Source organism: Beta vulgaris, chromosome 8 (assembly GCF_026745355.1).
Source record: "Beta vulgaris subsp. vulgaris cultivar EL10 chromosome 8, EL10.2, whole genome shotgun sequence".
Lineage (NCBI taxonomy): Eukaryota > Viridiplantae > Streptophyta > Magnoliopsida > Caryophyllales > Amaranthaceae > Beta > Beta vulgaris.
This window is the reverse complement of record NC_079209.1, coordinates 15152298-15170998: the sequence shown is the minus strand read 5'-3', so window position 1 is coordinate 15170998 and position 18701 is coordinate 15152298. Positions and strand designations below refer to the sequence as shown.

The 18701-nt window shown below is 34.8% G+C and overlaps 2 protein-coding genes and 1 long non-coding RNA gene across 3 annotated transcripts; 1 reads left to right on the top strand and 2 right to left on the bottom strand.

The window, feature by feature from the left end:
* The first annotated feature begins 3880 nt into the window (after positions 1-3880).
* On the top strand, positions 3881-8353 carry LOC104883052 ((3S,6E)-nerolidol synthase 1). The gene is made up of 6 exons (XM_010667498.4): positions 3881-4076; positions 4660-4918; positions 5125-5527; positions 5881-6238; positions 6964-7197; positions 7795-8353. Exons 1-6 carry the CDS (start codon positions 3984-3986, stop codon positions 8113-8115), a joined length of 1668 nt encoding a protein of 555 aa, XP_010665800.2. The 5' UTR covers positions 3881-3983; the 3' UTR covers positions 8116-8353.
* Positions 8354-9023: 670 nt separating this feature from the next.
* On the bottom strand, positions 9024-10145 carry LOC130589671 (uncharacterized). Its single transcript, XM_057391150.1, has 5 exons — positions 9878-10145; positions 9679-9789; positions 9518-9587; positions 9325-9423; positions 9024-9247 (listed from the first exon to the last, which is right to left on the bottom strand). The coding sequence occupies exons 1-5, from the start codon at positions 10105-10107 to the stop codon at positions 9149-9151; spliced, it is 609 nt and encodes a 202-aa protein (XP_057247133.1). The 5' UTR covers positions 10108-10145; the 3' UTR covers positions 9024-9148.
* Positions 10146-11359: 1214 nt separating this feature from the next.
* Positions 11360-16429, bottom strand: LOC130589744 (uncharacterized). Its single transcript, XR_008967386.1, has 7 exons — positions 16270-16429; positions 15941-16150; positions 15699-15854; positions 15507-15625; positions 12163-12385; positions 11799-12074; positions 11360-11708 (listed from the first exon to the last, which is right to left on the bottom strand). It is a non-coding gene; the product is annotated as an uncharacterized LOC130589744 (long non-coding RNA).
* Positions 16430-18701: the final 2272 nt, after the last annotated feature.

The following is an 18701-nucleotide window of genomic DNA, read 5'->3' as shown; positions in this document are numbered from 1 at the left end:
AAGAACTGGATTGAACTCAAGCCACATCCAAAAAGTTTGTCCTTGTTAAGAGCTATTACTATAATAGTATAATCCAAAATCAAAACGCAATTCACCAAGTGAACAAAACTCTCTCATCTCGGAAAATGTTGGAATCAAATCTGTAGAAAAATGCAAAGAAGCTGAGGAAAGAAATGACAAACCTCCTTTGATCTTGGATATGAGTGTGACTTTTTCTAGCCTAAATATAGCTTAAGCAGACCATAGAACAATTTGAGAAAAAGAAGCTAAAGCACTTAAATAAGAAAGATTGCTTCTCCACTATTCACACCTTAGTATCTTTGCTTTTACCTTTACCCTAAGTTAGAAATGATATACCTTCTTGAAGCACATGTATGAGTATAAAATATTAAAGAGGAAAGTGAAGGTCTCACAGATCATGGGATAATATAAATTACCTTTTTGGTAGGTGTTAAAATTCAATCACAAACTTGGCTGAGGCATAATCAAAATTCAGTTGCAAGTTACACCATTAAGCTTAGCATCTAAAAAACCAACCTGCAGACCAAGCAGCCAAGCATTGTACACAACTTCATGGGTTTCATCTAGTCACATGGGTACCTCGATGTAAAATGATGGGTTTCATGCCATGACGTATAGGCTTTTTAAGCCATCTGAGTTCGTTTAAGGCTCCAAATAGGCATTTTAAGTATTTCTGAATTTTATTATTTCCTTAATTATGTATTAGGGTTTTGTTTTACGTATTTAAACATTATTAGGTCAATGTTTGGAGGCAGTTTTTGACTTTTCAGATCTATAATTTCTTAATCTTTTTTTGATTAATGTTCTTGTATTTTCAGATCTATAATTTCTTCTGTTCTTTATATCAGTTTTTGTTCCTTTTTTTTTCATTTTCATTTCGTTCTTTTTTTTTTTGTTTTGGGTTTAGTTGCATTGTAGATCTATAATTTCTTCTCTTCTGTATATTTGGGTTTAGTTGCATTGTAGATCTATAATTTTTTCTCTTCTGGATTTGGATGGTTTACTTTAAAGTTTAATGCAAATGTTAAAATTCAGAAAATGTGAGATTAATATATTAGTAAAAAAATGTCAAAAAAAAATTAATTTATTTTTTGGTAGGAAGGGCTGCGCTTTTTAGGTAAAAGCGTAGCGCTTCTAGCTTAGAAGGGATGCGCTTTTACCTAAAAAGCGCAGCCCTACTTAAAAAGTGAAGGGCTGCTATTGAAAGCGATGCTGTCAAAAAGCGCAATCCTAAAGGTCTTTTTTAGCGCAACCCTTCCTTATTTTTCCACTAGTGTATTGAATTTGGACTTGATGAAGAAAAGGCAAGATTTGATTATCATACATAAAGTCTTAATGTCAGCATCAATTATTAATGAGATTATCACAGAAGAACTTGACATTAACTTCTCAAATTCTTTTAGAAAACTGAGTTGCTCAACCATGTGATGGTTTTGGATATCATCTATACCAATCACTTAGTTAATTCTCCATATTACTCAAATTTGCATGTCTCTATTCACTAATCACGTATATATTGTCCTCTATTATGCTGATTTGTGCTTTCTCGTATATGGAATTATTTGTCTCACATCATTATCTTTAATATAATGCTCATAATTCTCAAGTAAGAGATTTGTAAAGTCAATTCAGTAAATTCAAAACCGAAATTCTTTCGAGGAAATTTTCAGCAACTTTCATCAATAATATAGTTAAAAAGCATACACAGTTCATTTACTGCATACAACTGGGCTTCATCGTTTGGCATGCCAGATTAGATAAGATGAAAGAAAATGGTAAATCACGGCATCCGAAAGTAATGAGATCAAGATGTAAAAAAAGAAACAAAGCCAAGGGAAATATATATGACAAGGCCACCCGTAGAAGATGTAGAACAAAGTTTCCATTTGAAACTTCATGAAGAATACATGATGCGGCCATTCAGAAATACAGTGTAAGTGACAGAAGAGCAGTAGCATGTTTCATCTCATGCCATTAACTACAAGATACCTTCATTAATCACCATATATCCCGGTCACTCTTTTCATTTGTATATAGATGAGAAATTAAAATTAGTAATTCACTACTCATGTCAAGTTGTTATTCACAGTATACGTTATTCAATGAAACATAAAATTAGCTACAAGATACCTTCATTAATCACCATATATTAGCTAGTAGCTACATAAATTCATTGTACCACTACAATGATATTACCACATCACAAATTTCCACATGGCCTCAAAAGCTATGACTTTCGTTTCAGATAACATATAAGTGCACGTGATAGTTTTTAGAGTAGAGAGGATATTGAATAAAATATGGAGAACTTTTGCATTAAACTTGCTCGATTAATCTCAATACAATAAGTGTCTTTTATAGGCTTACAAAACACTACTAATAACATGTCCACTACTTAAGCCACTACTTTTATCCCACTAAATAGACCATTATGTAGACCACTACTTGTTAGCCCACTAACTAATATTTGCAACTAGTCCTACCTATTAGGAAAACTATTTTGGAGCATAATCCAACACACCCCCTTGCTCCAAAATTTCTAAGAGCCAACATTAAACATTGTGTCACAATCTTGTTTGTTCGTAATTCTTCCCGTATGATATATGGACCTTCATTTTTTTTAATCTTCATGGAACACTTCTCTCCATTAACATGGAAGCACTTCTCTTCCTAATGTGATGCACTTCTCATCACCAAACATTTGTTGATGCACTTCTCACCAACACCATCTTTTGTTGATACACGTTATCACCAACACCATATTTTAATTTGTTGACGCACATTATCACCAACCTTCACTCAATGGAGCACTTCTCTCCATAAACTCTATTTGATGTAGTCTTGCAAATTTGACCCCATCCACTACTATAACTTTGGAAATCTTCTCTGCGTTGAGTACCACTTCCACACACTCGTAAAGATTACTCGATCTTCAACTTAAACAATTTTTTATGCCCTCTTTTTCACAGGATTGAAATCCATTTTCATGGGTTAAAAGGGAACCCAACAACACATCACACCCAACAATTACTTTTATGGTTAAACACAAAAAATTTCACTCAAACAAAAAAATTGCTCACAAATAATGAAATCAAGCTGCGTTGCTTGTTTCTTTTTACTCAATTTTTTTTAATACTCTTTTCCTCTCTCTCTCTCTCTCTTTTTTTTTTTTTTTTTCTTTTCCCGGATCTAACCTGATGCTCTTGATACCACAAATAGTTTTTAGAGTAGAGAGGATATTGAATAAAATATGGAGAACTTTTGCATTAAACTTGCTCGATTAATCTCAATACAATAAGTGTCTTTTATAGGCTTACAAAACACTACTAATAACATGTCCACTACTTAAGCCACTACTTTTATCCCACTAAATAGACCATTATGTAGACCACTACTTGTTAGCCCACTAACTAATATTTGCAACTAGTCCTACCTATTAGGAAAACTATTTTGGAGCATAATCCAACAGCACGACACAGGTAAATTTTCGCGCGCATCAAAATCTATGACTTTCGTTTCCTCTGTTACTTGCTGATGCTGTGTGAGAGAGAGATGAAGAAGACAGAGAGAAAGTGGTGACAGAAGATAGAGATAGGGAAAGAGGGAGAAAGAAGCGATTGTGCGGTTGAGATGAAAGGCTCAAATGCAAGGCTGATATTCACCAAAACCTTAGCAACAGTAAATTTTATGCAAAAAAGTTAGACAATTCAAAGGCTGTAGAAAATGGTGTGTGCAATCGCGTCTTGACCCACACGGTGCATAATTTACATGTTTTTAGTATTTTCAACATAGTAGACGTTGTTATCTGATCTTGGAGTTGTCTACTTAAATCAGTAGTTCATCCCTATGCTATAAATATATAGTCTTTGCCATACAATTTTACAAACCAAAAATAGAGCAAGTGAAAGTTCATTGTCATTTTTGCAGCAAAGATTTCACCTCCCATTTCAGCCACAAACAAAATGACTCAGACAAAAGAAACTGGACCATTCAAGGGAACAGCTGCCCCCGTAAAGCAACGCTATTTTGATCCTGCCCATCATGTTCCCTTTCCAGTTGAGTATTATGAGTTTAATTACATTAATTTTTATTACTGCATATTGGTCATTTGTTTGGCTGATTATATGTAATGGGAAGTTAAAGTTCCTATGGAGTACAGGAAAATTGTGAATTTGTTTGGTTAACGAAAATACAAGAAGTTTTTCTTCTCACAAAATCGTATAAGTTGCTTGTTTGGGTTCCATAGGTAATTTAGAGTTTAACTTCTCATACATGATCAGCCAAACAACAATCTTTTGCATTTTGATCATAACTATTGAAACTATATATGGGAAATTAATTTACTCTCCCGATGTCACACAAAAAAAGAAGCACTTTCCCATGTTCTTTTCACTTGTAACATGTTGATTTTCACGCTTGTCAGCACACACTTTAACTGTTATTATTGTTAATTATCTAGAAGTAAAAAGTATGAAATCTTTCTTATGTAAAAATATATAGTGAGACAAATATTACAAAATCGCCAAGACTATGTGTTCTTCTTACATTTAAGTTAGTGATCAAAGTGGATTATCTGAATAGTACAAAATTTAACTTGAAGTAATTAGCTGGATTTTAAGTTTAATTTTCAATTTTCAGCTTGATTATCAACTTCAGCAGTTAGTCAAGAAGATAAAGGGAAAAATGGCGAGCAAACCAAAAGAAGGTGATGAATATCAAATCGAAGAGTTGGTTATGATTGATGCCATCCAAAGATTAGGTCTTGAATATTACTTTCAAGAAGATATCAATGCAGCATTGCGAAAATGGAGTAAAGTGGAAGAAGGTGGTCATAACCTTCATGATGTTGCTCTTCGCTTTCGGCTTCTGAGACAAGCCGGATACAATGTGCAAGCAGGTTAGCTAACAATATATACAATCATATATGTCTTGTTTGCAATATAATATTGATGTAAAAGAGAAGAGAAAAGGGTATATATATATATTGGCTTCTTAAAAGAACTTTTTTAGTGGACGAACAAACTTATGTCACTGTCTCTTGGATCCCCTGCTATGTTTTTTTCCCGTAATCCACTAATCATTGAGAGTGTTTTACGCAAACAGATACTTTTGATAACTTCAAGAACGAAGATGGGAAGTTTAAACAAGAACTATGTAAAGACACTAAAGGATTATTGAGTCTTTTTGAAGCATCTGAATTGAACATCCCAGGCGATGAAATACTGGATGAAGCTGCGTATTTCACTTGGAATCTTCTAAAGAGTTCTTTGAGCAACATTCATGAAAATGCTGCAGTAATAATAAAAACAACACTTATAAATCCACACCATAAAAGCCTTCCAAGACTTACTGCGAAGAAGGAATTACCCAACTTTGAAACTTCGCTAAATTTCCTACATGATTGCTCGGACACACAAGATTGGATTAAGGAGATACAAGATCTAGCAAGAACTGATATCAACAAGGCTCAAATCACTCTCCAAAGTGAAACAACTCAAATTTCCAAGTAAGCTTCCAAAAGAAATTTCCCCAAATAATTTGGAAAAAGTTTCTCTTTAAGTGCCATATTAGTTGTAATAGTTTGACATTTGACAATAAAGGTCTAGAAATGTGTTCACTTGTTTTCACTAATATGTATGAGATGATATAGTTCTTGTTAAACAAGTATCATATTGTTAATTTAGTAATTTTTATAATTTAAAATTAGCAAAAATCGATTAAAGAAATTTGTAGACTGAAGTAAAGGTAATTTATTAAAGAGCCTAAAAACAAACTCATGCAATTAATATGAGACAGAAAGACTAAAATTATATTTTGATTAATTTTTAATTTTGGGTTGTTTATTAATTTAAAATTCAGATGGTGGAAAGAACTCGGCATGGCCGAGGTGTTGGAGCATGCAAGAAACGAACCTATAAAATGGCATATGTGGTCCTCTGTTGCTCTTCCAAGTCAAGATATGGCAGAGCTGAGAGTAGAACTCACAAAAGCGATATCATTTATTTATATCATTGATGATATCTTTGATGTATATGGAAAACTTGAGGAGCTCATTCTTTTCGTAGAAGCTGTGAATAGATGGGAATATGCTGATATGAATGGCTTACCAAACTACATGAAAATATGTCTTAAGGCACTCTTTGACACTACAGCTGAGATGAGCAAAAAAGTTTACATTAATCATGGTTGGAATGCCGAAGGTTATCTACAAAATGTGGTACGTTCATGAATCATTCTTTTGAGTTTATCATATAACGTGTGGAAGAGAGCAAGATGATTAGTTGGGATACATGGGATACAGTGAAATTTCTCCTTTTTTTGTTTGATATGAAAATGGTAGAACATAATCACATATTCTTGCATGAGAGTAATGTCTAGTAATTTCTAAGTAGGGTAATTTGTTGCTCTAAGTGGGTGACTTATATAAAAGTGATCTCTTTAAGACATAATTTTATGCGTGAAACGGGAATATTATTTATACTAGATTGACCCATTAACTTGAAAAATGACCTATTTTGATTTTAAAATAGTTTGACGATAAATATATTTTCACCCAATCCACACAAGACTAATGGTTTTCCAATAGTTGAAAGTGGAAAATAATTCTTTCAAGAATAACACTTTCATTTCTAGTAGAATGAAAGCCGAATTTTCATCCCCATTTCTTACCACCTTTTAAGTTTTCACTTCACTCATCATTACTATGCTTTTCCCCTTAAAGAAAACTACTTATTGTTGTGTTTTCCTCTATAACCTGATTTTCTTGTAAAGTTATTATATATTTCGTCGAACCATGTCTAGATGACTGATGAGTAGATCCAAATTTTGAAATATTTGTTGTTAGAAAAATAATAAAACATATTGTGTATTCAAAAATCCTAGAATTTCCATTGTAATTAAATCAAAGATGAATATTATATTGTACATGTTTTCTTTATGTAGTGGTCGGAGTTATGCAATGCTTTCTTGGTTGAAGCAAGATGGTTTGCTAATGAGCGCTTACCGACTACTGATGAGTATTTGAAGAATGGATTAGTTAGTTCTGGAGTCTACGTTGTTTTTGGTACCCTTTTCTCCCTGTTGGGTGAAGCCAAACATCTGTGGAACGCCCATCCAGAAATTGTATCTGTAACGGGTACAATTCTTCGGCTTTCGGATGATTTAGGGAGTGCAAAGGTATGTATTTGACCTAATTTTTCCTACACTTATCTAAACATGGTGGAATTTTTTTGAACATATTAAGGCTTATAATAACTTATTAAAATATATATGAACTTATTATAATCTAGAGTTATTTGAACTTAGATGAGCTTATTAGACTCCAATTCTCGAAACATGTGTTGTTTAAGGTGAAGGGAGCACAACCCAAATATAGATAGGTCAGACATTTGAAAATACACCCAACACTTACATCTTTGCCTTTTGCTTGAGCAACATTTATTTGTACTTTTAATTTTTTTTATGGAATATTAACTACTTTTACGTCCATTTCAAAATAAAGCTCTGTACATCATCACAATTTAAATGCAACATCTACATATCACAGTCATTGACCATATATATTCACTAATAGAAACAATATTTATGTGAAATTTTGTTATTTATATTGTGTACGTTTATATTATGAACTTTTCAGGCTTATATTACTAAAATTGTTAATGATCAAATTATGGTATGGAACTTGGTAAAAAACCAAACATAGCTATCAAATAGGAATGGAGGGATTGTACATGACTAGTATATCAAAAGCTCACTACGTATTTTGTTTTATAGGATGAGAATCAAGACGGGCACGATGGGTCATTTTTAGCTTGCTATATGAATGAGCACGATGGGAGCTCAGATGAAATTGCACGAGAATGTGTTGTTGAGATGATTTCAGATGCATGGAAGCGCCTCAATGAACAGTGTCTTTCTCACTCGCCGTTTTCATCAGATCTGAAAATTGCTTTCCTAAATTTAGCTAGAATGATTCCAGTTATGTACTCATATGATGACAATCATCGTCTGCCAGTCCTAGAGAAACACATGAAGTCATTGCTTTATGAGGAAACCAACCACACCTTGTCTATTAGCAATGTTGGAGAATTATAAGTTAACAAATTAACCTAATTAATGTAATAGGGTTATATAATTTTTTCTTTTTTAAGCACAAATAATAATAATAATACAGTCAGAGTTGGGATTCTATTAGCAAACAATACAACCTGTTCGAATATTATCTATAGTCTTATATGCACGCAATGCGTGTGTCGATTGTTTGGGTCTAGTTTTAATAAATTTCATCAAAATATAATTATAGAAGTGTGATTTATAATTATTGTTATACAAACTACTGTAATCTATGTCAAGTTAAATTGTTAATGCTTATTTATCACTAGTAGAAAAAACCCTACTTGCTGCGGTTAAAAAGTGTCCTATTGCTGCGGAATAGGGCGCGCAGCAATTAAGGGCGCAGCAATAGGTATTAATAATATTGCTGCGGTTTTAAACCGCAGCAATATTACGTAATATTGCTGCGGTTTTAATGACCAAACCGCAGCAATATAAGGAATTGTGGTGAAATAAGGTGGCCAAAAAGGTAATATTGCTGCGGTTTCTGGCCAAACCGCAGCAATATTACTTTTTTATAATAAAAAAAGTAATATTGCTGCGGTTCTGGGCCAGAAACCGCAGCAATATCACCTTTTTTTTAAAATTTTTTTTTTGTTTTATATTAGTGAAGAGGAAGCTATATATGCAACCTTGATGAAGCTATGCAGCAATATGCTAATAAATTTTCTGCATAAATTTCGGCAGAGCTCCGTTTGTAAATTGGATAAACCCATAATAGGGACTTAATTAACCTGTACAACAACCAATAACATCTCCGAATCCACCATCCAAGCAAATCAAAATCCATCAAACAACCACCATGATCTCCAACATACATCATCCAATATTCAAGCCAACAAACCAACATCATATTCAACCCAACCAACATAAATACAATTCCATAATAATCCAACAAAAATATTTATATATCATGATAATCCATCACTACAAAGTTGGTTGTACAAGTTGCAATAATGTATATGTTCGTCTAAAGTTAGAACAAAAAAAAGAATATTAACATAAACTAACTAACCTATGCAATGCACTCATCAACAAAGTATCTTGCCCACTTATTCTTCACCTCATTGATTTGATCCTCCGTATAAGGATCTTTGGTAAAGGTTTGAGCAACCTGAAAATAATTTACCAAAGTTAGCATCAAATAGTTAAAATATATTAAATATGAAATGAATAATTATATAAACTTACTTTGTCCATATCCAACGAACCAAAATATGAAGCGAGTACGTCAAAAATGTACCGCATCACAAAATAACCGCACTCCGTGCCTCCTTGTTGTTGCGGGCACTTTATCAAAAGTTATAAGAAAATGAGAAAAATTACCGCATAATGAGAATAAAGTAAGCTTTAAATTGAATCAAGCAATTCGATCAATACATACCTCAACATATTTCCACAAAAGCTTCTCTCGACGAACTTTGTGGCCGCTCATCCGAAACCTCCTAAAAGCACTAGATAACACAACATTGTTTGATTTAGTCCTTAATTGTGGAATGTTACCATCTCAATTCATATAAAGTATATCAAAATATATCAACTTACGCTATCATAGGCAATTTAAGCTTTAACTTCCGCTGTTTGTGATAGCTGGCAGAATCGAAGATATAAACTATCCCAGGCAAGGGACATATGACAAGTAGCATCCAATGTTGGCTATTGAAAGATTAAACAACAATAATTACTTGAAAAATCACATATCATGCAACAATAAATATTTGTAGATATTAAGAAAGAATATTACTCTTGAAAGATTGGCGCGAACATGATACTAGCATTTACATCGACGCATCCAACCATAGCATGCAGAATGTACTTTGTTACCTCCTCCGATGATGAATGCGACTCCATAACGGTGCTTTGCGGACACATCCAACAAACACGTCCAATAGAATCCCCAAATCCAGCCAAGTCCGACTGCGTAGCCCTAAAAATTGGCAAAAGTAAACTATATGTGAAAAATACAACTACCATATAATTAAATGTTAAAAAAAAACATAACTTTGATTATTGTTACCTCATGTAACTTGGATAATAGAAATATTAATCATTTCTCCTCTCAAAAACTGACCAATATCCTCCTTGGTCAGAAAAGCGGTGCCATCATCTGTCAAATAATGGAACAAGGATCTCGGCAAGGTAACACCAACAGCATCATCGTCTGCGACGGCAAGGGCAAGCGTATCTGCTAACTCCCTGCAGTCCTCAGTAAGGGAGTCCAAGAACGATCGATCGTCGATAACTGGACTAAACTGAGAAGCCGAACCGGCTGATGAATGCAACTGGCTAGAAGATCTAACAGCCTCCCCCGAAATCCCTTTTTGTTTTTTAGGTGTCGGTGTAACCTAATAATTATTTTTCAAAACGGGCATAAGATTATGAAATTTTTAAATTGAAAGCTATTATATTTACAAAAATGAGGCCTATATGAACAATTACCTCATCACTTAACATTTGTGCTAAATTTTTTGGCCATTGCACCCAAGTACCCAAAGCAGTAGCTGTAGTGTCGATCTCATATGCAGGGACGGGAACAGGTAGTGGCAAATGACCATATTTCTCTATAATTCGATGAATTTTCACTTTCAGGTGATCATTCATCATTCTAGACCCATGAACTGTAGTGGTCTCATCAAAAGCATAAGAATATGCATCTGCCACTAGACAAGTCTCTCCACTAGTTGGATCTACCAAATACAATCGACATGGAACCTCGTCCTAACAGCAACACGTAATATTGATATTATTGAATAAAACACACATGTAAATATGATAATTATTTGTATAGGCGCCATGTATATAAGATAATATTTTGTATAAAGCACATATATATATAATAATTATATGTACCTTCAGCTGAGGAGAATGAGTGTCTGATCCAGATAATGGAGTACGTAGATGAGTGGGCTGTGAAGCAGCTACCTCAGGAGATGGCCCAGGAGATGGCCGAGAGTGGCCCAGAGGTGGCCCAGGAGATGGCCCAGAGATGGCCAAGGTGGCCCAAGAGGTGGCCCAGGAGATGGCCCAGGAGATGGCCCAAGTATGGCCCAGGAATGGCCCAAGAGGTGGCCCAGGAATGGCCCAAGAGGTGGCCAGGTATGGCCAGGAGATGGCCCAGAATATGGCCCAGGAAATGGTGAAGCAGATGTTGGAATAGGAGGCTGAGTCGGCTGTGTAGGAGGAGATGGCATAGCAAATGGTGAAGGGAAAAAATGATACACCAGGTGACTGAGTAGGTGGCTGTACATGAGAAGGAGATGGCCCACCAGATGGTGAAGAATATGGCCCGGTAGATGGATGTGAAGGTGAAATCATCACATTCTGCATATATGTGGCAATGTCCTCCCTCCACCTTTCACTCATTTTCTGTATGAGTGCCTCCTCTTGTTCCTTCATCGATCTCCTATAGTGCGTACGAGGTACGTGTCCAAAAGCCTTGGTATAGCCAACATTAACACCCCCAAAACCGTAACAGCGACCCGGATGATCTGGCTTCTCTCCAAGAGCCATAAAAGGGCGTCTCTGTTACGAACCGGAATGAACTCACCCTTGGCTTGCTTCTCCTTGTACTCCAACTGCCCAAAAACACTAGTTAACAGTAATAATAATGTAGTTAAAATGAAAAAAAATTCATGTCAAACTAAAAGTTAATTATAATGATATACATACGTATTTGTCAGCTGCTTTCTTTGTTTCCTCATCTGGAATGAATCTCTGTTTAGTAACAGGATCTTTCTTATGCATCGCGCACCACCAATCATCACCCCGGTTAAAACTGGAGACACCGAGGAGGATGGTGTACTAGAAGACGATCCAGAATCAAAACTAGGTGGACCGAATTTCTCCTGCCTCCACAACTCTCTAGCATCTCCATAACTCCTCTGACCTAAGTGGTGATGATGTGTTTCTCTTTGGCTCTCAAGCGCCTTTTCTCGCTTTTTCTGCAAAATAAAAAAACACATTAAGTTAGTATAATATTATTTAAATCAATAAAACCAAGTTAATAATAAGAATACAAACTTACTATACCATGATATGACATCATCTTTTCTTTGAAAGTGGCCCAATCCTCCTTCTTGATGTGCTTGTATACGTCAAGCGGACTATCACCTAACTTCTCTTTCTTTGATCTAACTCTCGTCATTGTTATCCAGCCAGATACCAATTTGCTCTTAACATCCCTCCATCTAACGTTCAGAGCAGACAAGTAGAGCTTCTTGTATCGAACCTCGTCGGGAAGGTGAAACATGTTCTGTTTTTCAAAATAGGCTAAAATGACTAATTTTGGTTCCAACTAGTCTATATGTTGTATTTCAATCAAATCTACCTATAAATACATCAAACTAAGTATATATGATATGTTAGATGTTTTAAACTTAAACTAGCATGAAACAAGTCATTTTCATTCATTTGGGAAGAAAAAGGCCCGAAATGGCCTAAAATGGCTAATTTTGGTTCCAACTAGTCTATATGTTGTATTGCAATCAAATCTACCTATAAATACATCAAACTAAGTATATATGATATGTTAGAGTTGTTTAAACTTAAACTAGCATGAAACAAGTCATTTTCATTCATTTGGGAAGAAAAAGGCCCGAAATGGCCTAAAATGGCTAATTTTGGTTCCAACTAGTCTATATGTTGTATTTGCAATCAAATCTACCTATAAATACATCAAACTAAGTATATATGATATGTTAGAGTGTTTACAACTTAAACTAGCATGAAACAAGTCATTTCATTCATTTGGGAAGAAAAAGGCCCGAAATGGCCTAAAAGGCTAATTTTGGTTCCAACTAGTCTATATGTTGTATTGCAATCAAATCTACCTATAAATACATCAAACTAAGTATATATGATATGTTAGAGTTGTTTAAACTTAAACTAGCATGAAACAAGTCATTTTCATTCATTTGGGAAGAAAAAGGCCCGAAATGGCCTAAAATGCTAATTTTGGTTCCAACTAGTCTATATTGTATTGCAATCAAATCTACCTATAAATACATCAAACTAAGTATATATGATATGTTAGGTGTTTAAACTTAAACTAGCATGAAACAAGTCATTTCATTCATTTGGGAAGAAAAAGGCCCGAAATGGCCTAAAATGGCTAATTTTGGTTCCAACTAGTCTATATGTTGTATTGCAATCAAATCTACCTATAAATACATCAAACTAAGTATATATGATATGTTAGAGGTGTTTACAACTTAAACTAGCATGAAACAATCATTTTCATTCATTTGGGAAGAAAAAGGCCCGAAATGGCCTAAAATGGCTAATTTTGGTTCCAACTAGTCTATATTTGTATTGCAATCAAATCTACCTATAAATACATCAAACTAAGTATATATGATAGTTAGAGTTTTATAACTTAAACTAGCATGAAACAAGTCATTTCATTCATTTGGGAAGAAAAAGGCCCGAAATGGCCTAAAATGGCTAATTTTGGTTCCAACAGTTCTATAGTTGTATTGCAATCAAATCTACCTATAAATACATCAAACTAAGTATATATGATATGTTAGAGTTGTTTAAACTTAAACTAGCATGAAACATGTCATATTCATTCATTTGGGAAGAAAAATAGCCCGAAATGGCCTAAAATGGCTAATTTTGGTTCCAACTAGTCTATATGTATATTGCAATCAAATCTACCATAAATACATCAAACTAAGTATATATGATATGTTAGATGTTTTAAACTTAAACTAGCATGAAACAAGTCATTTTCATTCATTTGGGAAGAAAAACGGCCCAAAATGGCCTAAAATGGCTAATTTTGGTTCCAACTTGTCTATATGTTGTATTGCAATCAAATCTACCTATAAATACATCAAACTAAGTATATATGATATGTTAGAGTTGTTTAAACTTAAACTAGCATGAAACAAGTCATTTTCATTCATTTGGGAAGAAAAAGGCCCGAAATGGCCTAAAATGGCTAATTTTGGTTCCAACTAGTCTATATGTTGTATTGCAATCAAATCTACCTATAAATACATCAAACTAAGTATATATGATATGTTAGAGTGTTTACAACTTAAACTAGCATGAAACAAGTCATTTTCATTCATTTGGGAAGAAAAAGGCCCGAAATGGCCAAAATGGCTAATTTTGGTTCCAACTAGTCTATATGTTGTATTGCAATCAAATCTACCTATAAATACATCAAACTAAGTATATGATATATGTTGAATGTTTATAACTTAAACTAGCATGAAACAAGTCATTTTCATTCATTTGGGAAAAAAAGGCCCGAAATGGCCTAAATAGGCTAATTTTGGTTCCAACTATGTCTATATTGTTGTATTGCAATCAAATCTACCTATAAATACATCAAACTAAGTATATATGTATGTTAGAGTGTTTTACAACTTAAACAAGCATAAACAATTCATTCTATTTGGGAAGAAAAAGGCCCGAAATGCCTAAAAGGCTAATTTTGGTTCCAACTAGTCTATATGTTGTATTATGCAATCAAATCTACCTATAAATACATCAAACTAAGATATATTGATATGTTATATTTTTATAACTTAAACTAGCATGAAACAAGTCATTTTCATTCATTTGGGAAGAAAAAGGCCCGAAATGGCCTAAAATGGCTAATTTTGTTCCAACTAGTCTATATGTTGTATTTGCAATCAAATCTACCTATAAATACATCAAACTAAGATATATGATATGTTAGAGTGTTTACAACTTAAACTAGCATGAAACAAGTCATTTTCATTCATTTGGGAAGAAAAAGGCCCGAAATGGCCTAAAATGGCTAATTTTGGTTCCAACTGTCTATATATTGTATTTGCAATCAAATCTACCTATAAATACATCAAACAAGTATATATGATATGTTAGAGTTTTTTATAACTTAAACTAGCATGAAACAAGTCATTTTCATTCATTTGGGAAGAAAAAAGGCCCGAAATGGCTTAAAAGGGCTTATTTTGGTTCCAACTAGTCTATATGTTGTATTAGCAATCAAATCTACCCATAATTACATCAAACTAAATATATATGATATGTTAGATTGTTTAGAACTTAAACTAGCATGAAACAATCATTTTCATTCATTTGGAAGAAAAAGGCCTGAAATGGCCTAAAAGGGCTAATTTTGGTTCCAACTAGTCTATATGTTGTATTTGCAATCAAATCTACCATAAATACATCAAACTAAGTATATATGATATGTTAGAGGTGTTTACAACTTAAACTAGCATGAAACAAGTCATTTCATTCATTGGGAAGAAAAAGGCCCGAAATGGCCTAAAAGGCTAATTTTGGTTCCAACAGTCTATATTTGTATTTGGAATCAAATCTACCTATAAATACATTAAACTAAGTATATATAATATGTTTGAGTTGTTTACCATAGTGTCTGTCCACATCACATCCAACAAGGTAGGAGAAATGTGTCTCTATGACCAGTTGATGTTCAGCTTCCGTATAGAAAGACCGATCCAAACACCATACTTGGCTCGCCATGGACCTAGTAAAGAAACAATTAAAAATCCAAATATGAAATTGTAATAAGCTAATTATGATAAAATACATCTATTTACCTGTTGGTCTTCCCAAATCATCGAACTCTAAGACCATATCTCTTGTGTTGTGGAGATTCATCGTGGGCCTCGTTTACTCTTTCGTGTTGCCTTTGGATTCCCACTTACTTCTTCCCGCTCCCTGTGCACCATAATATGTAGTGGTCTGACCTGAACCTAAGAATCAAAATAAGAAAATTAAATTAGAGAACGAACAAGTAAATTACATAATGAATGTTTAAAAAATTGAAATAAACGCGAACCTGACGGGGGTGGCTGCCCATCACCTGTCACCTCAATGCCAAGTAAGGCATTCCTATCAGCCTCTAGCTCAAATCTCTCCATCCATGCATCTAACGCATCTAACGCATCTGCCTCACGATCACTGGCCTCTCCCTGGTCAGGCTCCTTTTCTGGGTGAAAAGGGGCATCAGAATCCGATGAATGCTCGCTCGAATCGTCACTAGCCATATCTGTAGCATATAGATAGAAACAAGATATAGTGTTAACAAAATTTAAAACAATATACATCATCACATCATTGTAACAAAATTCAAAACAAGCCAAATTACTCATATAGAACATTTTTTACCTTTAATTTTGGTCAATAGGTTGCTCAATGACTGTTATACCTTCTTGGTGATCCATTCGCATGTAACTATTTTCAGTATCAATCACATTCATCATATCGTCATTTGGGATTGAGAAAGGGGGGATGTCATCAAACTTATCATATTCTTCTTCGTCGTCAACATCACCACTCCTAAAATTCGCCTTTTACCATTAACAACAATGCACACTGAGTGTCTACAGGATCAGATACATAGAACACTTGTTTTGCTTGTGATGCGAGGATAAAAGGTTCTTCAGTGTCAACGCAGACGACTCATATTCGACCAGAGTAAAACCGCACTCATCCTTTTGCAAACCACGTCTATTATCCGCCCACTTGCATCGAAAAATAGGCATAGTGAAGTCACAATAATCGAGCTCCCATATTTCTTGAATGATCCCATAATATGATTGTGTAGCATCAATCGATGTTTTATCCTTTGCACTCGCATACTCCCTAGATGATGCAACCGTTGAAACCCCACAATTCTGGACCACCTTTGATTTCTTATCCTGACGTTCAGTGTAAAAGGTATAACCATTAATATCATATCCTTCATAGGAGTTAAAACTGTCACGTGGACCGTATGCCAACCACTTAATTGTATCAGGTACATGATGGTTATTTGCAGACAATTCACCGATTACTTTATTGTGAAACCAGTCAATGAACGACCTGTTATGCTCATTCATCAATGCCCTCTTTTGACGGATTTTTGTGACAGCAATTCACGCATATGTCTTTCTAAGTATGGATTAACTTCAGTAACATGGTGCAACACAAAAAGATGACTTATGCAACTCATCCAATGAAGGTGCAATATGTCGCATTCCGACCCCACCTTTGCCTTCTAATCTACCCTCGTGTCTCGACTTTGGAAGACCTATCGTCACAGCCTTAGCAAAATAAGAAGAACAATATCCTCCAACCTCTTCGGCAATTGTTCCTTGAATAATACTCGCCTCTGGTCTTGCTGGATTCTTCACTTTCTTTTTCAAAAACCCATATGTCTCTCAAAAGGGTATGCCCATCTTAAAAACACAGGACCACACAGCTTAATCTCCCTTACCAAATGAAGGACTAAGTGAACCATAATGTCAAAAAAAGAAGGTGGAAAATACATCTCAAATTGACAAAGTGTGATCACCACCTCATTTTGCAAAGCATCCAACCTATCAGGATCAAGTACCTTGTTGCATATGGTATTGAAAAATGAACACAACCTCGTGATAGCAAGTCTGACATGTTTTGGAAGAATCCCGCGTATTGCAATCGGCAAAAACACTTGCATCATCACATGACAGTCATGAGATTTCAACCCAATTAATTTCAGATCAGTCATGGAAACAAGTCTTCTCATGTTAGATGAGTATCCAGTGGAACCTTAATACCGTATAAACACTCACAGAACAATCGTTTCTCTTTCCTAGACAATGTATAGCAAGCTGGAGGCAAATAAGTTGTTGTTCCCTTTCCTTTCTTAGCCTTTTCCTTAACCTTTGGCCATAAATTAGGCCGAATCTTCAATTTCTCCATATCTCTACGAACCTTAAGACCATCCTTAGTCTTTCCTGGCATATTCAACAGAGTACCGATAATTGCATCACAAACATTTTTTTCAATATGCATTACGTCGAGACAATGTCTAACTGGTAAATATTTCCAATAAGAAAGTCACCAGAATATAGACTCTTTTTTCCAAACGACACCATCGTCTTCCGAAGGTTTAACCCCTTACCAAATATTGTTCCCATCCCCTTAACACGATTATAAACTTCTTTTCCAGTTAACGTATAGGAGCTGGACCATTTTCAACAAACCCGTTAAATGGTGCTTTTTTCTTTCGATATGGATGAGAACTATGTAGGAATTGCCTATTAATGATATAGACATGTTTCCCACAATGTGGCAAATGTGTAGCCTCCATGCCATTCTCACAAATGGGACATGCCTTTTTCCCTTTGACCTTATACCCCGATAAATTCCCATAAGCAGGATAATCATTTATAGTACAGAATAGCATAGCACGAAGCCTGAAATCTTCGTTAGAATACGCATCAAACACCATAACACCTTCGTCCCACATCTTTTTGAAATCTTCGATGAGAGGTGCAAGATATATGTCTATATCATTTCCGGCTGCTTAGGCCCGAAATTAAAAGAGACAACATAATATACTTCCGCTTCATGCACAACCATGGAGGAAGATTATATATCACTAAAAGAACAGGCAAGTGCTATGTTGACTACTCAAAGTACCGTAAGGATTCATTCCGTCCGTACACAATGCAAGTCTCAAGTTCCTAGCTTCCTGACCAAAGTCTCTATATCTGGAATCGATAGCTTTCCATTGAGGAGAATCTGCTGGATGCCTAAGCATCCATCTTTCTTTCTGCGATCAGCATGCCATC